Source organism: Phyllostomus discolor, chromosome 10 (assembly GCF_004126475.2).
Source record: "Phyllostomus discolor isolate MPI-MPIP mPhyDis1 chromosome 10, mPhyDis1.pri.v3, whole genome shotgun sequence".
Classification (NCBI taxonomy): Eukaryota; Metazoa; Chordata; class Mammalia; order Chiroptera; family Phyllostomidae; genus Phyllostomus; species Phyllostomus discolor.
This window is the reverse complement of record NC_040912.2, coordinates 44,430,544-44,453,023: the sequence shown is the minus strand read 5'-3', so window position 1 is coordinate 44,453,023 and position 22,480 is coordinate 44,430,544. Positions and strand designations below refer to the sequence as shown.

Sequence of the window (22,480 nt, the reverse complement as noted above, 5' to 3'; positions counted from 1 at the left end):
ACACATAATAAGCACTCAAATGTTAGCTATTATAATCATTGAGGCAAATAAAGTTCTAACCAAATTATATAAATGATATCACTAGCTATGTCTAAGAGACTATAACAAGTACATCTCTTATAGGACTCTCCTAATTAGTGCATTGGTAAAGTAATCTTTTTTAAATTGTCTTGCTGCTGTTTGAAATGTTGCAAGATTCCATTTCCTTAAATAGTAAAGAAAATAAAAATGGTTATGCAGAAGGAGGATGTGAGATACAGATTGAGGAACTGGAGACAATAACTTATATTAGGCAAATTTATAAAGTATAGTACTCAGAGGATAAGGAAAGTTAGAGTCTTAGATGTCAGGAGAGAATGGGCTAAGAGAACAGTAGGTAGTAGTAAGAAGGTAATTAGTACCTGAAAACAAACAAACAAAAAAAAGCACTAAGGACACACTAGAATCCTATGGCCAGAAGTTGATCGAAATATGTTGGGGAGTCAGAAAACACTCAATTAGAGAAAGTGAACTTTGAATAAGAACTAAGAATAAGAAAGCTCTGAATTCATGTGAGAAATTTAGGGTTGCTTTGATTCTTGCTCTAATTGATCAATTCTAATTTGTAAGTAAGGAGAATCATAAATGTATACATTTAATGCTTAGTGTTTTTATGTTCTTAATTATAAAATAACACATGAGCATAATTGCAGTATTTAAAACATGCTAGCACTACCAAATAAAAAGTCAAAGCTCTCCATTACACTCACCCAATCCCAAATTCCTTCTAAAATGAAACCTGTTGGTAATTTGCTCTTTGGCCTTCCAGAGGTTTTAAAATGAGTTTTTAATGTATATATTTATGTACATATGTTGCATAGTTTTCTTATAATTTTTTTAAGTATAAATAGAATGTACTACCCTGGCAACTTGCTTTTTTCATGTAACAATGTGTTTGGGGGAAGCTTTTGTGCCAATGTACATTTTTAGACTTCTTAATCCCTTAATATTTGTAAATTGTTTTTGCATAGGCACAAAATGACTCTTTCCTATTTGCCCCAAGAATTAGACAAAGCTGTCACACCATCTAATATCTTATGTGAGTGGTTTGGGGAAAAATTTTAAAAAGCAGCCTAGGTTCTATACCTGGATCTTTGAGAAGCAAGATAAGTGAAAGTTAAGCAAAAGCAGAATCCAGAGCTAGAGGTCATTATGAGATCCTAAGCTTGTGGGAACGCACAAATTGTGGGAACACACAAATTGTGGGAACACACAAATTGTGGAGCAACATCTTGGGGAGGGTACTGGACTCCCTACATTCCTACAGAATATTGGGTAATTGGTTTGAGCCAAGTTTGCTTAAATCTCCAAAAACTACAAGACTTCAGCTGATGTTTTGGTTCAAGTCTTTGCATTTAGGAAAAAAAAAGATAAAGATAATGGTGCCAAGAGAGTATAAAAGGGAGAAGAGAAGAAAAGCAAAGAAATTAAAACTAAATTTTCAGAAAATGAAATGAGAATTTGTACATAGAAAAAGGAGGCAAAAATAAGGAAAACTCAAAAGCAGTAAAGTAATGAATAAGTAAATCTATAATTAATGATGATTTTTACCTCATTTTGTCTGGTTTGGCAATCATATAATCCAAAGGAGACGTTTCCCTTATCATCCTAAAAAAATTAACTAGAGGTTTATTAAATGTCATTATTTAGAAAGTTAGGATTTTACAAGTTCTCAAACTGCAATAATTCCATCAACATTAGCAATAAGCACTGCATAGGCAGCACACTGTGTATGTCAGAGAGGGACCAAATCGTTTCAGCTCAGTGAGTGTAGGGGACACTGTCTAGTAGGACTAAGCATGGTAAAGGGGCAGATTCTTTGTACTTCCATTTATTTAAGAACATATAGATGATGGGTATTGGAAGTGGCCAGATCAAGACCATGATATTCTTATAAGTAAAACTTTTTGAATAATACAGTTTCTTAAATGCGGCATACTGATAGATACAACTTAAAATAATAACTTTTTAAGCAACAAAAATGTACAGTGATACAGCTGTGTAAAGCAAACTGGCCATTGCAATTATTCTTTCATGTTCCTCTACTGTAATAAAGTTATCAGAAAGTTAAATTTTCTTTCCTTAGAACACTTAACAATGAAAAAGCATTGATAAATAATAATGCCTCAAAAGTCTGAGCATATCTAAGTCTTAACAGATGGGGTAGAATAATTATATTTAATATTTCCTCAAAGATAAAAAGTTAACATATTAATTATATTTAAATCTTCTATTTGTCATCTTTCCTCTAGAAAATAGAACCATTCATTTATTTTAAAAAACTGAGTAGTATGTCAGACATTATGTGCAATTTTATTTTATTTATAAAAGACTGAATTTATTTTATTTTTAATATATAATCTTTATTATATTTTCCCTTACCACTTAGTCCCCTTACACCCCTCACCCCTAGCAATCACCACCAGAAGACTGAATTTAAATCACACTATTCAATCTCACAAAATAAAAAAGTCATATGGTAAAGATTAAATGCCAACAAGAGTTATTTGTTACCCCTCAATAAGAGCATAAAATTCTGTAACAAGAGAATATAAGTGATTAAAGTAGTAAATTTTATGTATGTACATTTTACCACACTAAAAAAGAGAGATATAGACATACCTTATAGGTATAGATTATATTTCCATTTCTTTCAACGTTTAATACACGTAGGCTCTCATAATTATTTTCCAAAACACCTGAAAATAATAGCAAGTTAATACTTAGCAGGAGATGATTAAGAACATATCTAACAAATATAGTATTAGTGAAATGCCAAGTACAAAAGCATACTGATGATTCCATTATACAGAGTTTACAAACAGGCAAAGCTAACCTATTGAATTAGAGGTCAGAACAATAGAGACCTTTTTAAAAAAAAAAATAATTTTAGAGAGAAGGGAAGGAAGGGAGAAGAGAGGGAGAGAAACATCAATGTGTAGTTGCCACTTGCACACTCCCCACTGGGGACCTGGCCTACAACCCAGGCATGTGCCCTGACTGGGAAATGAACCAGTAACCCTTTGGTTTGCAGGCCAGCACTCAGTCCACTGAGCCACACCAGCCAGGGCAGAACAGTAGAGACCTTCAGGGAAGAAGAAAGAAGTAGTGATTGGGAGCTATCTTGGTGGAGCCTTCAGAGGGGCTAGTACTAATGTATATGTTGGATATACTAATAGGCTCATTTTGTCATTACTCACTGAGCTATACACCTTCATCTGTACATTTTTCTGCATTTTTGTTATACTTCAACAGGTTTTAAGTATCTATTAGTTCTTGTTTTATGTATATTATTTATTAGGGGCCTAGAAATTTAGAATTATTATAGCTTGCTTGTGGATTAACCTGTCAGGAACTCAGCAGAGCTGTCATTGTATCAAAGTAAAGCAAAAAGCTAAAAAAAAAACCAGGTAGTAGTCAAGCCTTTTATCACTTACTGTGGTAGTAAAGCAAAAGGTTAAGCCAGAGGAAACACCACTTCCCTGTCCATTTCCCCTTGAAATGGGTGGAGGGTCATGTAGGTCAGCAGAGAGGTAGGGATCTCTCACTGCTCAGGGGGCCTCCAACAAAAGGCTCCTGCAGTGTTGTGGACCCAAGGGCCCTGGGATGGTAGAGGGAGAAGAGCTAAGAGTGGAAGAGTACTAAGTACTGAGTCAAAGGGGAGAAAAAAATATCTTCAAGGTTCCCCTCTTTTCCTGCTAAGGTGGTTTCAGTACTTCAAGCTACTGATAATGAAGCCTCTGACTGAAGACTCCTGGGCTGGGAACATAGCTTTGTGTAAGATCATGGTCATCCAGGGGACCTTGACTGCAAGGCCCTTCAGGGACTGCAGGCACTGGCTATGCATCAAGTCTGGTTTGGGGAGGGCAGCTTTCTTCCATGAGGCCTGTCAAGTAAAGCTTTTGTAATTGCACATGGTTGGACTAAAAAAAAAAAGTCATACACAGGTTTTTAACCAGGAGCTGGACTATTCAACCCTTTTATTCATTATAAAACATCCTTTAATAATTCTTTTCTTCTTTTTAAAATATTTTATTGTTTATGCTATTATAGTCACCCCACTTTTCCCCCCGTCAGTGCCCTCCACCCAGCCCATCCCCCACTTCCATAATCAGTCTCCACACAGTTGTCCATGTCCATGGGTCCTTCAGATATGTTCTTTGACTAATCCCTTCACCTTCTTTCAGTCACCACCTCTCCCCTCCCCTCTGGCTGCTGTCAGTCTGTTCCATGTTTTTATGCCTGTGGTTCTATTTTGCTTGTTAGTTTACCGAATTTTTGGACTGTAAGATGCACCAGACCATAAACGCACCTAGGTTTTAGAGGAAAATAGGGAAAAAAAATGTTGAAGCAAAAAATGTGGTAAAATATTTAATAACATAAATAACATAGGCCACCGCCTCCCCCACCACAGCAAGCCAGGTAAGCTACATTCAGACTATAAGATGCACCCCCTTCAAAATTTGGGAGGAAAGGGGGGTGTGTCTTATAGTCAGAAAAATAGGATGCTTTGTTCATTAGATTTTTTTTTAAGTGATCATACGGTATTTGTCCTTCACTGACCAGCTTATTTAGCTTACCATAATAGTCTCCAGTTTCATCCATGCTGTCACAAAAGGTAGGAATTCCTTTTTGCTTTAAAGGCTACTTTGCCTGATATCAGTATAGCTATATCGACTTTCTTTTGGTTAGTGCTTACATAATATAATTTTTCATATCCTTTTATAATTACCCTTCTTGTACCCTTATATTTAAGATGTCTCACATGCAGTATCCTTTAAAGTATGTAGTCCATTTAAATTTAACATAATCATTGACATATTGGTTTTATAGCAACCATTACTATTTATTTTCTATTTAACTCAACTGTTTTACTTTGTCCTTGCCTTCTGGATTAACTGAAGTTCTATTATTTCAGTCTTTCACCTATTAACTTGTCAGTTATATATTATTTTCCTAATATTTTATTAGTTACTATAAAGATTACAACATGAACCCTTAACTTATCCTTTAATATTATGTGGTGCCAAGAAATCTGAATCAATTGAAACTTTCATACACTGCTAATGGGAGCGTGATTTGGAAAACTGGCAGTATATACTGAAATTGAACAAAGCTGGCTCAGCAACTGTACTTGTACATATATCCCAAAAGAAATATATGCATATTTTGGAAGATGACACATATAATGTCTATAGTACTATGGTTCATAATAGCCAAAATTGGAAACCCAAAATATCCATCCAGTAGATATTCGAATAGAAGGCTATACAACAATAAGAATTAATTAATTTGCTATAACATACAACATAAATAATTGAGCAATAGAAGCCCAGATCCTTCCGCACTCCCCTCCAAAAAAAGTCACGAACTGTATGATTTAACTTACACACTAGCTTCAAAAACAGGTAAGATGAATCTATGGTGCTAGATGAGTGACAGCTTGAAAGGAGCATGAAGGGGACCTTGAGGGTTCTATTCATGTTTTCTTTCCTGCTCTGAGATCTAGGTACATGGGTGAGTTTGGCTTATGATTTGTGTACTTTTCTGTTTGAAAGCCATATTTTGATGAGGGATATAAAAATTCTTAACACAATACATTTAACCTTAAAGTTAACTAACCATCATGTTTTTTCTAAAACTTTAGGATATTCCTCCTAATTCTAAGATTAAAGGATTTGAACATTGGTAGATACAACATCACTAATTATCATCATTAGTTGAGGAGAAATGTCTATTTCCCCAATTTCCTCAAAATTAAATTGCTTTAACTTGACTCATGTTCCCCATACATGAATAGTGTTTTAGGTGTTAAAATATTATGTTATGACAAGCTCCAATATTTAGACAAAACATATGCAAAATATCCTATAACTCAGAGCAAATTTCATTTTAAATTTCTGGTTAAAAAGGACAAAACAAGATAAAAAAAATAAGGATAATTGATGAGCTGGATCCCTGCACTAGAGCTGGAGGTGGGGAATATTTAGAGAGACAAAGAGAAGGTTTCACTAAGAATTTAGGACTCAGGAAAACCTGTTTGCCCCACTCAACAACTTTTTTGTTCTTTTTTCAGTTTTGCCCTGTCTTGATGTTCTGTTTTGTTTGTCTTTTTCCTTTCTTTTTTTCCCTTAACCTTTGCTGAGGAGACAGCAACATAAACAGACTCAGAGGTCATCAGAGACAGGTGGAAGGGCACAGCCATTCCATACACTATCCTGGGAAACAGACTGTTGCTTCCCAAACACAAGAGAGCCACATAAATACCTCTGATATCTGGCAAACCCAAAATCTGAGCACTGGAAGCCTACTAGGGGCCCTGCCCTGCCAAGTACAGGGAAATAATCCCAGACAGACTCAGACTGGTGGCTTGGGGGAAGGGGAACACACCCACCATCTTCCCTGAAGTCTGAAAGTCACCTGCTATGGGAGACCCAGGAATCACAGCCTCATGTTTCTGTCAGAAGCTCTCTCAGAAATAGTTGGGTCTGTGACTAGTCTAGGATTGACAGCAGACTAGCAGGCAGAGATAGGTAGAGGTGGATCCTATGGTGACTTGGGGCATTGGTTGACACACTCCTGTATCCAGTGCTGAAAAAAGCCAGCTTTGCAGAGCAGCTTGGCCCACCCTGGGAGCAGCCAAGCCCATAGGAATCAGCCACAAACTGGATCACCTGTAACTTCAAAAAGGCAGCCGAGAGCCAGGCCTGGAGAGCACCTGACATTGGCTTACACCAGACTCAGATATCAGAGTGGTGTCCAAAGGGAGAAACCAGGAGGCAAGATCTAAACTGTGCTGAGACAAATCTATTTGGCTCTTTTTTCATTATCTTAGTTATTTTTCCTTTTTCATAGCCTTTTAATTTATTTTTTATCTATTTTTTCTTTTATTCTACTCTTAGCTTTGACTATGCCACTTTTCCTTTCTTCTCTCCTTTTATTGTTTTTGTTACCTTTTCTGTGTTCCTTTTCCCAATTTTCCTCTTTCAGTTCATTATGAGTAGTAGTTCTCTTCCCCTTTCTCCTCTCATAATCACTTTTCTTTCTTTTGCTCTTCCCATATTCTTTTTCCTCTTCCCCTTTCTCTCCTATTCCATTTTCCTTACTAATTTTATTATTTTTTGCTCCCTTATTGATATTGCTGTGGTGATGGGGGCAGTGGGGAGCAGGGAGCTTCTTGTATGGTGCTGCTTTTGTGTTATTTTGCTTTGTTCTTCTAGCACCTAAACAACATTGTACAACATGTGGTGGGGGTTGAGCCTCTTAGCCAGCCAGACATAGGGGAGTTCCAACCAACAAACAGGTCAATAATAATCAGGACCCAAATACAATACGAGAGTCCACATAACCCACACAGAGAACATTCCTAGAGCATTCAGATCAGGAGATCAAGGAGTCTGCGCCACTGGGGCCCACAGGATTCCTAACACACAAGGCTACTCCACAAGACAGAGAGTTAAAGCAACTCAGTCTAATATATAGAAACAAATAAAGGGAGACAACTAAAATGGGGAGTCAAAGAAACAACCCCCAAACCAAAGAAAAGAAGGAATCTCTGGAAAAAGACCTAAGTGAAAACATGGCAAGCAATTTATCAGACATAGAGTTCAAATTAATGGTTATAAGGATGATCAAGGAACTTAGTGGGACATACATCAGTATGAAAAAAGACATAGAAACCTTGAATAAGAACCAATTGGAAATTAAGAATGCAATATCAGAAATGAAGAACACACTAGAAGGAATTAAGAGCAGGCTAGATGAAGCAGAGGACTGAGTCAGCAAGTTGGAAGACAAGGTAGAAAAAAAATACCCAGTAAGAGCAAAAAAAATGAAAAAAGACTAAAAAAGAATGAGGATAGTTTAAGGCAGCTTTAGGACAACATGAAATGTAACAATATGTGCATTGTAGGGATTCGAAGAGGAAAAAAAAAGGAGCAATGGATAGAAAACCTGTATGAAAAAATAATGATAGAAAGCTTCCCTAACTTGGTGAGGGAAAAAGTCACACAAGTCCAGGAAGCATAGAGGGTCTCAATCAAGATGAACCCAAAGAGGCCCACTCTAAGACACCTTACAATCAAAATGGCAAAATTCAAAGACAAAGAGAGAATCTTAAAGGCAGCAAGGGAGAGACAGCTACTAAAATACAAGGGAGCTCTGATAAGGATATCAGCTGATTTCTCAAGAGAAACACTTCAAACCAGAAGGGATTTTCACAAAATATTCAAAGTAATGAAAAGCAAGGATCTGCAACCAAGACCACTCTATCCAGCAAGGCTCTCATTTAGAATGGAAGGTGAAATAAAGAGTTTCCCAAACAAAAGAAGGCTAAAAGAGTACATCTCCACCAAGCCAGCACTGCAAGAGATGTTAAAGGGTCTGCTTTAAGAAGAAGAAGAAGAAGAAGAAGAAGAAGAAGAAGAAGAAGAAGAAACAGCCTGGCCAAGATGAAGGCATAGGTAGAAACCCTTCACTTCCTCACACAACCAGAAGGAGGATAACAACCAATCTAAAATCAATAAACAACCAGAAGCACCAGAAAATCAAATTGCATGGAACTCTGACAACCAAGGAATTAAAGAAAAAACCAACCAGAACAACCAGACTGGTCAGGCAGACCATGCAGACCACTCAGAAAAACCACAGCAAGGCAGCTGAGGGGTGGGGCTGACTGCTGAGTGCTGCAGAGCTGTGTGGAAGGGACTGACTTAAGGGGAAAACTGAGTCTCAGAGCTCACTGTGGGCTAAGGCTGGGGTTGCCAGGGTGGGAGATACTTCCAGTCTGACATAAGAGTCTGTTGGAAAATGCACTAGAGACCAGCAGGCAAGCTGCATTGTTCCCTCTCTGGCCCCTCCCCCACAGGCAGCACAGCAAAGAGGGTTGTCCTGCCCAGATGAATACCTAAAGCCATGCCCCTTATAATTTATGTGGTGCACCAAGACAAAGAAATATGGCCCAAATGAAAGAACACAGCAAAACCTCAGAACTAAGCGATGAGGAGATTGCCAACCCATCTAATGGAGAATTTAAAGCTCTGGTAATCAAAATGCTCACAGAACTGATTGAGCTTGGTGGAAAAATGAAAGAACAAGTGAAAGATACCCAAAATGAAATAAAGCAAAATATTCAGGGAACCAACAGTAACAAGAAGAAAACCAGATTCAAAGCTATAGTTTGGAACAAAAGGAAAAAATAAACATCCAACAAGATCAGAAATAAGAATCCAAAAAAATGAAGAGAGGCTGAGGATTCTCTGGGACAACTTGAAACGTTCCAATATCCGAACTATAGGGGTGCCAGAAGAAAAAAAACAACAATAAGAAACTGAAAACTTATTTGAACAAATAATGAAGGGAAACTCCCCCAATCTGGCAAAGGAAATAGACTCCCAGGAAGTCCAGGAAGCCCAGAGAGTCCCAAAGAAGTTGGACCCAAAAAGGAACACACCAAGGCACATCATCCTTAAGTTACCCAAGATTAAAGACAAAAAGAAAATCCTAAAAGCAGCAAGAGAAAAGGAGACACTTACCTACAAAAGAGTTCCCATAAGGCTATCAGCTGATTTCTCAAAAGAAACCTTACAGGCAAAAAGGGGCTGGAAAGAAGTATTTGAAGCCATGAAAGGCAAGGACCTAAATTCAAGATTACTCTATCCAGTAAAGCTTTCATTTAGAATGGAAGGGCAGATAAAGTGCTTCCCAGATAAGGTCAAGTTAAAGGAGTTCATCATCACCCAGCCCTTATTATATGAAATGTTAAAGGGACTTATCTAAGAAAAAGAAGATAAAAATATGAACAATAAAATGACAACAAACTCACAACTATTAACAAATGAACCTAAAAGAAAAGAAAAACAATGAAAACAAAAACTAAGCAAACAACCAGAACAGTAACAGAATCAGAGAAATGGACATCACACAGAGGGTTTTCAGTGGGAAAGGAGAAGGGAAGAATAGTGCAGAAAAGGTACAGGGATGAAGAAGCATAATTATTAGGCATAAAATAGATGGGGAAAGATAAAAAATGGTATAAAAATTAAGAGGACCTCAAAGAACTTGTATGTACAATCCATAGACATGAACTAAGGTTGGGGGAATGCTGGAGGGTTGGGGGACAGGGTGGAGGGGGTATCAAGGGGGGATAATTGGGAAAACTGCAATAGCATAATCAATAAAAATACTTAAAAAAGAAGAAGAAAGAGAGAGAGAGGAATACAGTACAAAGGGGGAAAATGGCAATGAATAAGTACATACGAGTAATAACATTAAATGTAAACAGATTAAGTGCTCCAATCAAAGGACATAATGTAGCTGAATGGATAAGAAAATGTGACTCACATATATGCTGTCTATAAGAGATCCACCTCAGAACAAAAGATTACACAGGCTGAAAGTGAAGGGATGAAAAAAACTATTTCATGCAAAAGAACATTTAAAAAAAGCTGGGGTAGTAATACTTACATCAGACTTCAAAACAAAGGCCATAACAAGAGACAAAGAAGGTCACTACATAATAATTAAGGGAGAAGTCCAACAAGATGATATAACTCTTATAAATATATATGCACTGAATACAGGTGCACCTAAGTATATAAAGAAAATATTGGAGGACTTTGAGAAAGAGATAGACAGCAATACAGTCATAGTAGGGTATTTTAATATCCCACTGTCAAAAAAGGATAGATCTTCCAAAAAAAATCAACAAAAGTACTACAGAATTGAATGACACTCTAGATTAAATGGACTTAATTCTTATAAAACATTTCATGCCAAAGAACAAAATACACATTCTTCTCAAGCCCACATGGATTATTTTTAAACATAGACCACATAGGAGGACACAAAACAAGCCTGAACAAATTCAAGAAAATTGAAATCATATCAAGCATCTTCTTGGATCACAATGGCTTAACACTAGAAAACAACCTCAAGAAAAAACTCTAAAGCGTTCAAACAGGGAGGATGAATAACATGTTATTAAATAATAAATGGGCTAACAATGAGATCAAGGGAAGAAAACAAAAAGTATCTGTAAACAATTGAAAATGCACACAACATCCCAAAACCTATGGGACACAGCGAAGGCAGTCCTGAGAAGGAAGTTCATAGCAATACAGGCCTACCTAAAAAAGAGAAAAATATCAAGTAAACAGCCTAACGCTACATCTAAAAGAACTAGAGGAACAACAGCAAACAAAGTCCAGAGCAAGTAGAAGGAAGGAAATTATCAAGATCAGAGCAGAATTATAAAAGGCATAGAGCCTAAAAAAACAATTCAAAGGATCAATGAATCAAGGAGCTGGTTCTTTGAAAAGATAAACAAACTTGAAGAACTGTTAACCAGATTCGTCAAGAAAAAAATAAAACCCAAATAAGTAAAATGAGAAATGAAAGAGGAGAAGTAACAACTAATACCACAGAAATGCAAGAATTGTGAGAAATTACTATAAACAACTACAAGAAATTGGACAACCTGGGCAAAATGGATACAGTTTTAAAAACATACAAGCTTCTAAAACTAAATCAGAAAAAAGCAGAAAATCTGAATAGACCAATAGCAACTAGTGAAATTGAAGCAGTAATCAAAAAACCACAGACACACAAAAGCCCTGGACAAGATGGCTTCACAGGCAAATTTTACCAAACATTTAAAGAAGAACAGCTATCCTTCTTAAACTACTGCAGAAATACTCAAGAAGAGGGAAGATTCCCAAACTCTTTATATGAGACCAGCATTCTAATTCCAAAACCAGGTAGTGACGTAACAAAGAAAGAAAATTACAGGTCAATAACTCTGATGAACACAAATGCCAAAATCCTCAACAAAATAGTAGCAAGCCAGATCCAGTAATATATTAAAAATATCACACACCATGATCAAGTATGATATATTCCAAGGATGCAAGGATGATAAAATATTCTCAAATCAATAAATGTCATATATCACATAAACAAAATGAAAGACAAAATCACATGACTATATCAACAGATGCAGAAAACGTTTCTGATAAAATCCAGCACCCATTTATGATTAAAAAAAAAAAACAGTCAGCAAAGTAGGAATGCAGGGAGCATTCCTTGACATAATAAAGGTTATATACAAAAACCTACTGCTGACATCATACTCAATAGGCAAAAACTAAAAACATTTCCCTTAAGATCAAGAATAACACAGGAGTGTCCACTTTTACCACTTTTATCCAACATAGTACTGGAAGTTCTAACAATAGCAATCAGACAAGAAGAAGAAATAGAAGGCACCCAAATTGGAAAGGAGGAAGTAAAACTCTCATTATATGCTAACAACATGATAGTATACACAAAAAACCCTATAAGCTCCACCAAAAAACTACCTGACCTAATAAGTGAATTTGGCAAAGTAGCGGGGATACAAAGTCAATATTCAGGAATCAATGGCTCTTTTGTACACCAACGATGAACAATCAGAAAGAGAAACTAAGAAATAAATTCCATGTACTATAGCAACAACAACAAAAAAATCCTAGGAATAAATTTAACCAAGGAGGTAAAAGACCTATACTTGGAAAACTATAGAACACTGAAGAAAGAAATTGAGGAAGATACAAATAAATGGAAGCTTATACCCTGGTCATGGATTGGAAGAATAAACATCATTAAAATGTCCATATTACAGCCCTGGCTGGCGTAGCTCAGTGGATTGAGTGTGGGCTGGGAACCAAAGTGTCCCAGGCTCAATTCCCAGCCAGGGCACATTCCTGGGTTGTAGGCCATAACCCCCAGCAACCGCAAATTGGTGTTTCTCTCTCTCTCTCTATCTCCTTCCCTTCCCTCTATAAAAAATAAATAAATAAAATATTTTTTTTAAAATGTCCATATTACCCAAAGCAATCTATAGATTCACTATAATTCCTATTAAAATACGAATATTTCACAGATCTAGAACAAATGCTTCAAAAATGTATATGGAAACAAAAAAGACCCTGAACTTCCACAGCAATCTTGAGAAAGAACAAAGTTGGAGGGAACACAGTACCTGATATCAAACTATACTACAAGGCCACTATAATCAAAACAGTCTGGTATTGGTAAAACAACAGACACAATGATCAATGGAACAGAATAGAGAGCCCAGATATAAACCCATGTATCTATAGTCAATTAATGTTTGACAAAGGGGGCATGAGCATACAATGGAGTAAAAATAGCCTCTTCAGCAAATGGTATTGGGAGACCTAGACTGGTACATGCAAAAAAATGAAACAAGACCACCAACTTATACCATACACCAGGATAAATTCAAAATGGATAAAAGACTTAAATAGAAACTGTGATACCATAAAAGTCCTAGTGGAAAACATAGGCAGTAAAATTTCAGCTATCCCACATAGCGATATATTTGCCAATATATATCCTGAGGCAAGGGAAATAAAGAAAAAAAAAACAAATGGGACTACATCAAATTAAAAATCTTCTGCAAAGCTAAAGAAACCATCATCAAAATGAAAAGGTAACCAACTGTGTAGGAGAACATATTTGTCAATGATACATTGGACAATGTTTTAATTTCCAAATTATATAAAGAACTCATAAGACTAAACACCAGGAAGACAAACAATCCAATTAAAAAATGGGTAAAGGATCTGAATAGACACTTCTCCAAGGAGGACATACAGATGGCACAAAGACGTATGAAAAGATGTTCAATATCACAAATCATCAGAGAAATGAAAATTAAAACCACAAAGAGATATCCTCTCACACCTGTCAGAATGGCTATCATTAATAAATCAACAAATGACAAGTGCTGGCAAGGATGTGGAGAAAACGGAACTCTAGTGTACTGTTGGTGGGAATGCAGACTAGTGTAGCCACTGTGGAAAACAGTATGTAATTTCCTCAAAAAATTAAAAATGTAACTACATTTTGACCCAGCAATTCTACTGCTGAAATATAACCTAAGAATCCCAAAACACCAATTCAAAAGAACATGCACCCCTCTGTTCACTGCGGTGCTATTTACAATAGTCAAGCACTGGAAACAGTCCAGATGCCCAACAGTATATGATGGATTAAAAAACTGTGGTACATTACACAATGGAATATTATGCAGCAGAAAGAAAGAAGAAGGAATTCCTACCCTTTGTGACAGCATGGATGGAACTGGATACTACTATGCTAAGTGAAATAAGCCAGGTGGGGAAAAACAAATACCATATGATCTCATTTATAAGAGGAATCTAATGAACAAAATAAACTAATGAGCAAAACGGAACCAGAAATATGGAAACAGGGAACAGATGGACAGCTGTTGGAAGAAAGGGGGAATAAGGAGAATGGTGGAAAGAAGAGGGAGGGGTTAGTCAAAGAACATGCATGAATAACCCATGGACATGGACAACCATGTGGAGACCAACTATGGGAGTGGGGGTGGGCTGGACAGAGGAGGGCAAAGGGGTAAAAATTAGGACAACTGTAATAGAAAAAACAAGAACAAAAAGAAAAAGAAAAAAGAAAGAATTTAGGAATCATCCTAAATTCTCTCTTCCCTACTCCTGACAGGAAAAAGCTGTGTGAATCTTCTGGGGGCAGGGAAGAAACGGGGGGAAATTTTTTTTATATATGGTATACACACTTTTCAATATATATTGAGCTGTCATACATATTTCCTACTGATTACAAAAATAAGGATAATCACTTGGTCTTTTAGGAGAATAATGTGATTCAATCAGCTTGCTGCTAAATTTTCAAAGTCCTCAGTTCTCTCTCACCCATACCATGTAAATTATTATGGGCCCATTGTAATGACAAAACAATTGAGTTGAAATGAGGTTAAGATACTTGGCCAGTATCATACATGGTAAAAGTGGCACAGACTAAATTCAAAACTAGAAAATGGTAAAGAAAATGAACTGTTTCCTGTACCACGCTTACAATGGGAAAATGGATAATTAGTGAAAAATCCTTTTCAGGTAGATTCTGTAGACATCTAAAGAGAATTTTAGAGGGTGAGTTTCTTTTCACCCTGCATATGACTCAAAACTTCTGGAATGCAGTGTGTCAATATTTTGAGGAGTATTTTTTTTCTCAAAATTATAAGGATGGTGGAAGAGACCTTCTCGAAAGTACACTTAAAAGGTTTCAGCTAAGATAAGAAACTCCTTTACAAGAAATCTTGCTACAAAAATCCAATTTCCTTGCAAAAGCACATCTATTTTTAAATCACTAAAAAATTAAAAGAAAAAAAATTCTCCAATAAGTACAGATCACAACAAATGATATATGCTTACCCCATTAAACCAGTAGTTCTCAACTCTGGCTGTGCATTAGAATCTTCAAGAGAGCTTTTAAAAGAACATGGATCCCCAACCCATACCCCCAAATACTATGATTTTATTGTGCTGGTAAGGGGCCTAGTCACTACCATATGTGTTTTTAAGTTCCCCAAGTGGCTCTAATGTGCAGCCAGAGTTGGGAACAACTAAACTACATATAATATACAGGGGTGGGCAAAATATAGGTTTACAGTTGTGAGTATGCAAAACACAGAGTTTATTCTTGTGTTTTTATTTATTATTATATTATTTTCCATATGAAATGTAGGCCTACTTTTGTCCACCCTTATATATTAAACAATATTCATTAGATAGCATAACTAGGACCAGTTTATAATGTAGCCATGGTAGACAGTTAAAAGAAACAACAAAGAGAATGCCTTCTTGGGTCTGTTAGGCTGTAATAATTGCAGTTTAACTAACCCTGCAGTTATGTACATGGTTCTCCCCTCAAAGACATTTGAATTACACAAATTGGGCATTGGTGGAAATCCAGAGACCAATGTCTCACCACACACACACCCTTAACCTATCAGCCCCTCCTCCCCTGCTTGGTTGCTCATGTTTTAGATACCCCCTTGAGAGAATATAAGGGGAAAGTATATAGTATTGCAAAAAAAGTAATAAGAATAAAAAAATAAATAAAAGAACTATTCAATAACCTCTTTGCTTATTCATCCTGACTCTTCTCCCAGCAGCTCATCACTGGAAAGTCCAGAGGAGGAAGTTTAGCAATTTCAAATGAGGAAATGAGGTTTAACTCTACAGTCCAGTGTACTCAGTGCTCATGAAGGAAAAAAAAAATGTAGCATTTTGATAGATGAGATACTTGCACATGTAAATCTACTAAAGAAAAGGGGAATGCCTAGATGTTAGAGGTACTGGCAAATCATAGCTCATGTAAAGTTGAAGCTGGTTTGCCAGATATTCTTGTCCATTTCAACCTATTATTTGCTAAGCACAAGTGATTTCACTTTACAGGAAGATGTTTGCCAAATGTATAAATTATGTTCCCAACCACTGAGCAAAAGTCAAAAATACTGTGAAGTATTTCTTGCCTTCACAGTGCCTATACAGGGGGTGGGGGACCTCGCAGCCTTATACAAAAATTTAAACTAGTTCCTAATACACAGATCAAGAGGTGACAAAATATGACTATACCTGTAACATTTATAATCTGTAAATAATTCACATAACTCCTCAAACTCAATATGATCAGATATTATAACTGCTAAACTTATGAAGTAAATATCATTATGTGATTTCAAATGCATATTGTGAATAAAGTGAGAAAAGGCAAGAATGGGGTGATTAGTTAAGAAGCAATAAACAGGAGAGAAGAAGACTAGGAAAGCAGGGAAAGAAAAAGGGAAAACAAAGGACAGTGTTGACAGACAGTACGGGAAAATGATAATTAAGAAGCAAGAAAAAGAGACCCAAAACTCATTTTTGCTCAGATTCCTGACCCACAGAAACTGGAGGATAATAAATGTTGTTTTAAGCCTCTAAAAAGAAAAACAAAATAAACTCGATGTGTGACAGAAGTGGCTTTGCTGTCAATGGGAAGAGGCAAGGCTCTCTGGTTAGTAATATTAAAACAATTAGCTACTAATATGGAAAAACAATAAAATTGGATCTCTACATCATATCGCACACAAAAATAAATTTCCATATCAATTAAAACAAAATGTGAAGAGCAAAGCTATAAAGCTTTTAGAATATAAACAATCCCTGAAAGGTCCAACAGCTGAAGACCACCTGCTGACCACACTCACAGCACCTGGGACAAGTCCTTCCATGAAAAGATCAAAGCAGTTTACTCCCTGTCCACCATATTGCTGTATATTCACATAATGGAATACTACATAGCAGTGAGAACTAATGACCTAAAGCTACAACAGTCAATATGGATAAATCTCACAACCTGAAGGGAGAAAAAGCAAAAAGAACACATATAGTATGGTTTCATTCATTCGAAATTCACAAGCAAACAAAATGAAATTATATATTCCTTGACTTCTGGTTAAGACTCAATTTTCATGGTTAGCCTTTGCTATTTTCCCAGGAATATGTCATACTTCACGAGTACTACTTAGCACCACTACGAAATCTTCACTTGTATTTGTTGATATAAAAACATTAAGGCTGCAAATTTAGATAGCAAGTGTGCAGACAGTAGACATTACAATTTACATTTGAAAAGCTGACTTTGAAAGGAAAATAATTGACACAGATATGTCTGTACTAGAAATAAAATAGAATCCCAGATTCTCCTGCCAGTGCTACAAATTATAGCAGAAGAGGAATTAACTTGAGGTGAGGGTTTTTGCTTTAGTTTTGGTGGGTTGTTTTTTTTTTTTGAGCTACCACCCACTGGTGATTATCAGTAGTAACAATTTCTTTTAGTATAACATTAATATGTTTGCTAAGGCGCTCTGCAAGAGTAAAATACTACATATATATTGATTACAGCACACTGCTTTTAAAAAAATTTTTAACACCTGGGAAAACAGAGTTTCCCTTCTTTAAAGTTTTAATATGTAGATTAAAAATCTAGTATTTCTAGTAAGCTTACTTTCTGAGGACCCAAGAGTACCTGCTGTTCAGTGGAATGTCAATGCACATGTTTACATTTCTTTACAGATAAGTGAAAGACACAAGGAAGCCAAAATCTAATTGGCTCCCACACAGGTTTTTCAATCACCACACACATTACTGAAACGTAAGACTGTGGCATTTCACACTTCATCTAACTTCTCATTTGCAGACAACTGCTGTTTAGCTATATAAGGTGGATGTTCAGAGAAAAGACCACTTTGGGGTGGAGCTGCCAAATGTATTTTAAAAGTGACACCTTCAAAAACCCTGTAGATATTCAGGAGACTTTTTTAAATTTCCCCCAAAACGAGAAGTTTTTCTAATAATAACACTAGTCATTAATCAAACTCACTAGTCAAACACTAGCCTTGAGCTACAAAAACAAGACTTGTTATTTGGAACTAACAACTAACACAGCAAAGTGTAAAGATAATGAGGCTGGGATAGAAAACTTTCACCAGAATTAAGGGAAAAGGAGTTGTAAATTTGAGAGCTCTTCCAAAAATAAATGTTCTCCAGTGGTCTGCAGTGTTTAAGGAAAAGCAGGAGAAAAAAAGCAAGACAAGTACGGGGCGGGGGCGGGGGTAGTTACTGTGCACAAGGCGGGATCCGAGGGTTATCACTGCTTTGAAGCTGGATATAAGCCCTGAAGATGCACCACTGTTTGCAACACACTTCTTTAAAAAAAAAAAAAATTAACACAGGAAATCACAGAGAGTTCCTCTTCTTTAAAGTTTTGATTGATCCACGCTGGGAAGGTTCAAAAGTCCCTGATCAAAAGTCAAATAAAGGATTTTTTTGTGAACAAAGCCTCAACTGCCGTAATGTATTCCAGTCCCCCCTGAGGAAGCTGGGCAGGAAACCTGAGCCTCTGTCAGTCTGTCTCAGGCCACCCTCGGCGGCCTGGCAGCCGGCGAGCTGCGGGTGGTGGGCTCGGTGCTTCCGGTAACGCAGCAGGCTGGTGTCAGTGCAGGGCTCGCAGCCCCCTCGCACTTCACACCCCAGCGGCACGTCCCTACACCACGGGCACTGGTCACATAGATGCAGAAACACGTCTCACGTGTGTGGAGACAAACTGCAATTGTTAAGTATTTATATCATTTTCTTGGTGGCCGCGATTCCTTTCTTTCTCGTAACCCAAGAACTTCCAGGGGCTCCTAGTCCTGTCAGAGCCCTATGTGGACGACGAACCTTCTTCCCTCCGCAGGTGAGACGCGAGTGAAGCGTGAGGAACGACCCCCTGCCCCGCGCCGCAGGCCGGGGCGGAGGGAGCGGAGTCTCCGCAGCTGCCCCTCCCGCTCTCCCAGGTGAGATGATGCTGAGGGTGCCCAGTACCCCCCGGCCTTTCTACTAAAGGTGAACTACTGCGGCCAACAAGCAAGCCAGCGGCTGGAGGACTCGCTGAAAAAAGAAATGTAGCCCAGCCGCGACCTTGCCCAGGGGCTGCCCCACCTACCTCCACCCAGTGGCCGGGGGTGAGGGTGGCACGTCCCGGACTCCACAGAGGGAAGCGCATGCCTTCGGCTCTAACCTTCACAGGATGGCCGGGGCCACAAGCTGCGGGTCACCCCCCCTCCCCAACAACCCCCTACCACCGGAGTCTGGTCTGTGCCCACCACCTCGGCCCAGCCTGGGAACCCTAGGTTGAACGGCTCAGCCTCCCCGCCTTGCCTGCCCCCACCGGCGGTCCGGCACCCGGACCCGCGCCGCCAGCACCTGCGCAGCCGCCCCGGGCCCCAGCGCCCGTCCACGACGCCCGCTGCGCCCGCAGCCACGGGAGCGCGTCCTTCCGGAGATCAAAGTCGGTGACCAGATGGAGAGCCATCCCCCCGGACGCGGCCACCGGGCGGCTCCGGGGCCCCGCACCGCTGGCATTCCCTGCCGGGCGTTTGCCACCTCACCCCTCACTCCCTGCTCCCGCCCCCTCCTTCCTCTCCCCGCCTCTCCGCGCGGGCCGCTTTCGGTTCTGCCGTGTCCCAGCTGGAGACACCCCAGAGCACCGCCTCCTCCCGGCCCGCGCCGAGCTCCGGACCCGCGAGCAGGCACCCTGGGCTTGGGCCAAGGGAAACCGAGGCGCTGGTAACAGGCCCACCCAGGCCCCGAACCCTCAACGTGCACCCTCCGCGCGGGGGACAGAAAGGGCGGGAGAATTGGGTTTTTTTTTTTTTTAAGGGCTCTGGAGATGTGGTTTCCAAACTATGTTGCCCCATTATGTGTGGTCGGTAGGCATTTTTCTTTTTTTTCCCCTTTATTTCTTTTTAAAAATCCCCACGTTATTCCACTGTGCAGTAAAGTTTAGAACCCACTTGGCTAGAGGTGTTAGTACCTGGATCTCCTGAAAAGGTTCAAGTTCATCGAGGGAGAAGAAATGGGCGTTATTTGGAGTCTACTAGACCCAGTTTCAACGTGGGAATGTTTTATCAGTAGTATTTAGGTGGTAGGTAGCAAGACAGCGAGTGAAGAAGATGCTTCTGTTTTAAGAGAGATAATGAAGACACTGGAAAGGGTTAATCAGGTTAACACAGACCGTCACTGTCTGTTTATGGGTTTCCCACCATTGGCTTCAGTGAAGCAGAATTGTTTAGGAATCCCGCTGTGGTTAGCCTTTTAAAAGGCCCTCTCATTCTTTTGAGGGCACCTGCCTCCTTGGGCACCTCGTCCTCCCCGTGGCTATAAATATATGTATCCCAGCTTTCTTTTCATTCCTGCCCTTAGCAGCATAAGTTTAGCGGTTGCCTTTGGCACTGCCAGCTCCAATCCCTCCTGAACATCAACACCAGGTTATTATTTGCCCTAAAACAGAGCTGTCCTCAGTTCTTGAGTAACAGCTGACTGCCCAGGAATTAAATGCCTACACTTTATTAGACCCTTTCAGCCTTTCACCTCCAGCTTCCAGACCCCCTCTGATTCTACTCTTCTTCCTGTGAAAAAAATCACCAGGCCCACAAAGCCTTCCCACAATGGCAGCCCACAGCTACCTTCCCAGCCCTGAACTCCTAGAGAGGTATTGCTAGTGCACCTCATTTGACAATCATATGCTGCCTTGAGACATAAAAATTGAACCTCGAGTCTCGGCACACCTCTCTGCCCCTTTGCCTTCTACCAGGGGCTAACAGAGTACCTTGAAGGTGCTCAACAGTTATCGAAGAGTGAGTAAAGACAGTAATAGATGAAAAAATGGCTTGTCGCCTGTTTTTCAAAGCTAGGGCCTGAAAACTACTTGCATTGCAGTCATCCGGGAAGCTGTTTTATAATGCAGGCTCCTGGTCTCTAGTCTAGACTTGGGCTAGGCGCAAAAATGTGCATGTTAGCCAGAGCATCAGGTGATTCTTAGGCTTGCTATGGTTTGAAAACTATTCTAAATAAAGGTAAAAGGAAACCCTTGATTTTGTCCTAGAGATGTGTTTCTCCAATTGACATAGTGGATGATTTTAGGTGGAATTCCATTACTTACCACCATACTCATCAGAAAATCCTCCCCATCTGTAAAGTGCATGAAGGTTTAACAGAAATGCCAATAAGGCTGCTAATGTTGCTGGTGCATAAAAGGAAGGCCACTGAAGTCATGGGGCACTGCTGCAAGAATGTTTCATAGTACATGAAGCTTGTTGCCTTTACCATACAGAGATGTCTTCACTTGCCTATTTTAAAAGTTCAGTAAATTTCTGTTATTTTCACAGTTAACCTCTGTTTTTGCCAAGAAAGATTAATTTTATAGTCCTCATCAAGCAGAGATTTATATAAAATTCTCTTCAAAATAAATTTAAGTAAAAAAGAACAGAGAAGGTAATAAACAATAACCAAAATAGCAGAAATACATGGCCAAAACCATGAAGGGAGTATTTGAATGACAACTTGAAGATCATTTGCTATGGGAAAAGATTGGTACATGGTGACTTACTACTTAAATTTGCAAAGGGTTAACAGAAGAATGATAGATTATCCTTCAACTCTAGAGAGGACAGAACTGGAGACTCATATCTTCTATATCTAAAAATCTGCTTCATTGATGGATGTGTTAACTTTTTAAAGGTTTTATTTTTTATTTTTAGAGAGAGGGCAAGGGAGGAAGAAAGAGAGGAGAAACAGCGATGTGTGAGAGATACTTCAATCTGTTGCCTCTCACAAGCCCCCAACTGGGGACCTGGCCTGCAACCCAGGCATGTCCCCTGAACTGGGAATCAAACCTGTGACTCTTTGGTTTGCAGGCTGGCACTCAGTCCCCTGAGCCACCAGCCAGGGCTAATGGGTGTGTGAACTTGATTGTGGTAATCACTTCACAATTTATATAAAACTGTCACATTGTACACTTTACATACATACAATTATATTTGTCAATTTTACCTCAATAAAGTTGCGGGGGAGCGGGAAGAACGTGCCTCATGGAATCATTAAGCACTGGAATTGGCTTTTGGATAGAGTAAAAGTAGTTTTGCTTGTTAGAGATTTTAAGAATAAACCATTATGCTCATTAAAATTAAAGTATAGCCTATAATTGGAGACTTAAATATTTTGTAATCAAAAAC

At 38.7% G+C, this 22,480-nt stretch overlaps 1 protein-coding gene across 6 annotated transcripts in view; it reads right to left on the bottom strand.

Moving 5' to 3' along the window:
• The window catches only part of LOC114508028 (gamma-secretase activating protein), an 85,617-nt gene extending 65,744 nt beyond the window's left edge, over nt 1-19,873 (bottom strand). For 3 of the 6 annotated variants that reach the window (XR_004899646.1, XR_004899647.1, XM_028526018.2), the window contains exons 1-3: nt 19,671-19,873; nt 2,662-2,738; nt 1,591-1,647 (exon numbers count right to left, since the gene is read on the bottom strand). Coding sequence is in view for 3 of the 6 variants with exons in the window: in XM_028526018.2 (XP_028381819.1) it covers nt 1,591-1,647; nt 2,662-2,738; nt 19,671-19,779 (243 nt within the window). In the remaining 3 variants the exon portion in view is untranslated. Of the gene's footprint in view, nt 1-1,590; nt 1,648-2,661; nt 2,739-19,670 lie in introns of those variants that run through there. The other 3 variants (XM_036010717.1, XM_036010716.1, XM_036010718.1) reach the window with 2 other exon arrangements.
• Between the last annotated feature and the right edge of the window lie 2,607 nt (nt 19,874-22,480).